Raw genomic sequence first — 4,532 nt, 5'->3', positions numbered from 1 at the left:
TATATATGAGAGGCCAATGGGGGACGAAATGATATACATGATAATACATGTACATGATATAGGAAAAAGTAATAATGAAGCCCACTGTTTTGTATAATGAATGCAGGCTAATTCAGTGAGGCATTTCTCCTGTTCCAAATCCAACCAGACCCTGTTGGACTCAGTCTTAAATCCCTGGCACCTTCTTCTCTGACAGCATTAATTTATCAGAAGTAACTACAATATGGGGTTCACCAGTTTGTCTCTCCCTCTGAGAGGTACTGTATCTGCTCTGTTGTCCCTCAAATCCTGCATGGGCACCTGTGGGTCACAGCACATGACTCCAAGTGGCACTCTAGGCTCACAGTCAGCCCCCATTCCCTGTCCACTGCCTGCGGGGGGAGGCGGCAGATTTTGTGTTTAAAATCTCAAAGTGAAGAGGAACTGAAATGGAACACAGCTGGTCCTCGGAATCAGTGTTGTACATCTGTGGACTCAACTGACCACAGACTGAAAATACCTGAAAAGAAACAACACCCGCACTGAACACGTACAGACCATTCTGGTCCCTAACCAATGCAGGATAGAAACTATGTGCATAGCATTTCCAGGGCATTAGGTAGCTACAAGTCACCCAGCGGAGTGCAAACACTCCACGATTTTATACAAGGGACTTGAGCATTCATGGATCTGGGTGGCCTATAGAGAAGGTTCTAAAACTAAGGGGGCAGTTGTACAAGTATGTCCTTGCCTAAAGCTACCAATATTTTAAGTTCCATAACTCACAAAATAAATACCATTTAATCCTTTGACCAGTTTGGGCCACATTCTGACACCTGCAAATGAGAGTCCTAACAGAAGAGGTAACCATTTGGTTGATGTTAATTGTCAACTTGACACAATCTAGAATCACCTGGGAAGAGTCTCAAGGAGGAACGGTCTAGAGCGAGGTGTCTTGTGGATATGTCTGTGGGGGGACTGTCTTGATTACATTAATTCATGTGAGAAGACCCAACCTGAAAGTGAAGGGTGCCATTCCCTGGGTCTGGGTCCTGGGCTGTATAAAAAGGAGAAAGTGAGCTGAGCACTGCCAGGCATGCATGCGTGCATATGCATATTCATATTCTCTCTCTCATTTTATTTAAATTTTATGTGTATGAGTGTTTTGCCTACATGTATGTAAGTGCACCCATGTCATGCAGTGCCCTTGAAGGTCAGAAGAGGGTGTCGGATCCCCTGGAACTGGAGTCACAGACTGTGAGCCACCATGTGGGTGCTGGGAATCAAACCTGGGTCCTCTGCAAGAGCAGCCACTGCTCTTAACCTCTGAGTTATCTCTCCAGCCCCTATCACAGTACCTTTACCTAATCAGAGGTCACCTGATTGCTTGGCAGTGTCAACCCCTGCTCCCATCCTGAACCTGTTAAACGTCACAACTGCATCCTTGTCCACTAGAGGGCACTGTAGGAGCTTGTATTCTCTGAGCCTCCAACCTCGCAGCCTCTCCTTGCCCACTGTTCCGGCTCTTCTAAGACTGCAGCCCAGCCCTCAGCCCAAAGCCCAAAGCCCCAGTGCAGGGGTGGGACCCTGCAGTCATACTAACCAGGACTGAGCCCTGATGTCATCTCAAATATCACCACAGCCTTGCCCCATGCAGGATCAGAGGCGCAGGTTGCTGGCCACCCCTGCCCACCCAGCCTGGAGGCCTGTGCTGAGCCCCACCACTACCCTCCCTCAAGGCTCACCATCCCGGTGCTCGTGAGGCAGCCAGTGGTGCTGGGCATCGCCGTGCTCGAAGTATAGGTCCCATTGCCGGCACTGCTCCTCACGGAAGTCGGCCAGAGAGTCAGGACAGTCCTGGGGGTTGCAGAGCTGGAAGTCGTAGGCGAGGCCTGAGCAGGTGCGGCCCCCGTTGGCTGGGCTGGAGGAGAAAGCAAAGGTTCCCCCTTCTTGGTGCCACTAGAAAGAGGCTAGCCTGTGGGTGGCGTTTTTAGGGAGATCCTTGAGTCTCAGGTATAGAGGGGATACCTCTGAGTAAACGGACACAGTCCTACGGTAGCTCAGCTATAGAACCTGGGTGACCTCCAGCCAGCGAGGCCTGGGAAATCAAGACTAGAAGGAGCTGGTACGAACCGGGACACCTCTGACACCTCCACAGGTGGAGCATCTTCCTCCCACCTCCACACCGCACCCCACCCCAACTCCACCCCTGGCATGATGACCAGGACTGCTAATGAACCCGGAGCTATGACTGGATGTTAGGATTCTGCTGGCCCCACTGGATCACAAACCGCAGGATGTTAAGAGCTGGCTGAATCGCCTTTACAACCAGGCCCTTGGCACACAGAGCTGAACCTGACACACAGTGGGGAACTCCCAGAGCAATTCTGAAATCCTGGAATTCCACACTGCGGGAGTCCCCAGCAAGTGTCTGGGGAAAAGCTGGGCCTCTCTACCTCAGAAGATCCGGGTCATGCTCTATGTCTTCATCACTTCACAGAGAACGGTTCCAACTCACCAGGGGCCTTCTGTGGTTCTAGCTCCCTGCTTTCCTCTTTTCCAAAAGCAAGTGTAAAAGCCCCCAGGGGTGCACAAGGGGCCCCAGCATTCCACCTTCCTGCCCAGTGCTTAGGCAGGAGGTTATCCTGGAGCCCTAAGCAGAAGGCAGATCTAGAGAAGAAAGGATTCCATGCACAGATATGACCAGACACAGGCCCAGGCTATCTCCCTCCTTGATTCCTGCTGGGCTGATGTAGCCTTGATCCCTCACCCCACAGCTGGGACTGCTGACCTCTATGGCTCCCTAGTGGCCAGTATCCGACCTGGCAGAGACAGTGCAACTACCTCAGTGAATGGAAAATGGGAGCTCCTTCAGTGGCCAGAGACCAGGTGCCAAGGGACCTGTGCACCAGTCCTCACCAGGCCCACTGTGGAGACTGGAAATCTGCTTACAGTTTTATGTGATAGTCAGGATTCACAACATTTTTAGGTAAAACACCAGATGAGCCAACTCAAGACACAAATGACCCCAATGCATGTGAGCAGTGATAGGGTCTGCAGGGTGGAAGGAGGGGAGGGGCTGAGGCGGGAAGTGTGGTACAGGGGTACAGGTGGCAGGTCCTGACTCTGTCTCTCAGCTGACTATGAAATGATTGTGTGGCTGTGGTGGCCTCTGCCTAGGCATCCAGCATCCTGGAGAGTTAGTTCCCTTTCTACAGAACTCTCCATTTTCTTAACTCCGTCCCATCTTCTCTCCTCCATGCCCCAGCCCATGGAGGGCAGAGGAAGCCTGTGTCCAGAGTGGATTGTAGGGATCAGGAGCTGAGGTTTCCAGGCTTCAGTGGGCTGTGAGCCAGGGAAGGCACCCTCCCCCACAACCTCAGCTTCCTCCCAGAGAGAAGAAAAGCCTGGGCTGCTTGGCTTGCCGTCTCTCTGAAACCAACATGCTGTAGTCCCCAGACTCTGCAGAACAGGATTCCTGGACCTCAGCTGCCACCCAGGAAGGCTGGGGGAGGTCGGGTGAACTCACTGTGGGTTGTCACACTGGCGGGTCCTGAACTTCACACCTGTGCCGCAGGTGCGTGAGCAGGAGCCGAATGGAGTCCAGGCACCCCAGTTACCATCTCGTTTGAGGATGTCGGGTGTCAGCCAGATGCAGTGTCCTTTAAAGCAATGCTGAAAGACAGGGAGGCGTTCTCTGGACCCACCACCCACACAAGGTTGCAGGAGAGCCCCACACTCCCCAGCCTGTAGTGTCTGTGACACCTGCCATTTGGACACAGGGGATCAGACCTTCCTCTGCCCTAAAGCTCAAAGCACACCAAGAAGATAGGCCAGTGGCATTAAGGGGAACTGAGTGATATAGGTCCACCCAGGCCCACCCTTGTCCTGGCCTTTACCATCCTTCAGGGCCTTGTCCAGTCTACTCTGAACTCACAATCAGAGCCTGCTGCACATTACATCCACAGAATAAAGGTCCCTGTGTGTGTGAACAACAGTGCCACTGGAACAAGATGTCAGTGATTCCAGAGAGAGATGTAAAGAAAGAAAGCCCAGTAAAAATGAGGGGAAAGACCATGGTGTGTGAGAAACACAACTCTCCAGCATATATCCTGCTGGTCTTACTCTTCCCCAGGGAGGAGGCACATACAGCCTGAGGAGCCCATGGTGAAAAGATTTCAACATTTAAAACAGTAAACTGGTATTTCAGTGTATCATAATGTAATAAGTGGACTGCTGATTTAGAATAAGAAAGCACATTATCCCCAATACATCCCATCCCTGGTCTACCCAGAGGGAGAGACAGAAAAGAGAGCTCCGTAGCTCTCTAAGGAGACTGACTTCCTAACAGAGCACGGGCAAAGTTCATGTCAAAAAAAACAGAGAGCCAGCAAGATGGCTCAGTAGTAAAGGCATTTGCTGCCCTGCCTGATGACTTCAGTTCAAGCTCCAGGATCCACACAGTTGGGGGAGGACCTGTGGGTTGTCCTCTGACTTCCACTTGTGTGCTGCAATACACGTGTGCCCCTTTCCACATAATAAACAAACAAACA

At 51.7% G+C, this 4,532-nt stretch overlaps 1 protein-coding gene across 1 annotated transcript in view; it reads right to left on the bottom strand.

The window, feature by feature from the left end:
* Positions 1 to 4,532, bottom strand: part of Adamts2 (ADAM metallopeptidase with thrombospondin type 1 motif 2) — a 244,116-nt gene that overhangs the window by 31,685 nt on the left and 207,899 nt on the right. The window contains exons 11-12 of the mRNA XM_017802958.2: positions 3,509 to 3,654; positions 1,725 to 1,900 (exon numbers count right to left, since the gene is read on the bottom strand). Coding sequence (XP_017658447.2) covers positions 1,725 to 1,900; positions 3,509 to 3,654 — 322 coding nt within the window. The remainder of the gene's footprint in view (positions 1 to 1,724; positions 1,901 to 3,508; positions 3,655 to 4,532) is intronic.

Source organism: Nannospalax galili, unplaced genomic scaffold (genome assembly GCF_000622305.1).
Source record: "Nannospalax galili isolate Female #2095 unplaced genomic scaffold, S.galili_v1.0 scaffold1206, whole genome shotgun sequence".
Classification (NCBI taxonomy): Eukaryota; Metazoa; Chordata; class Mammalia; order Rodentia; family Spalacidae; genus Nannospalax; species Nannospalax galili.
The sequence above is the reverse complement of the archived record's forward strand: the minus strand, read 5'-3'. Positions and strand labels throughout refer to the sequence as shown.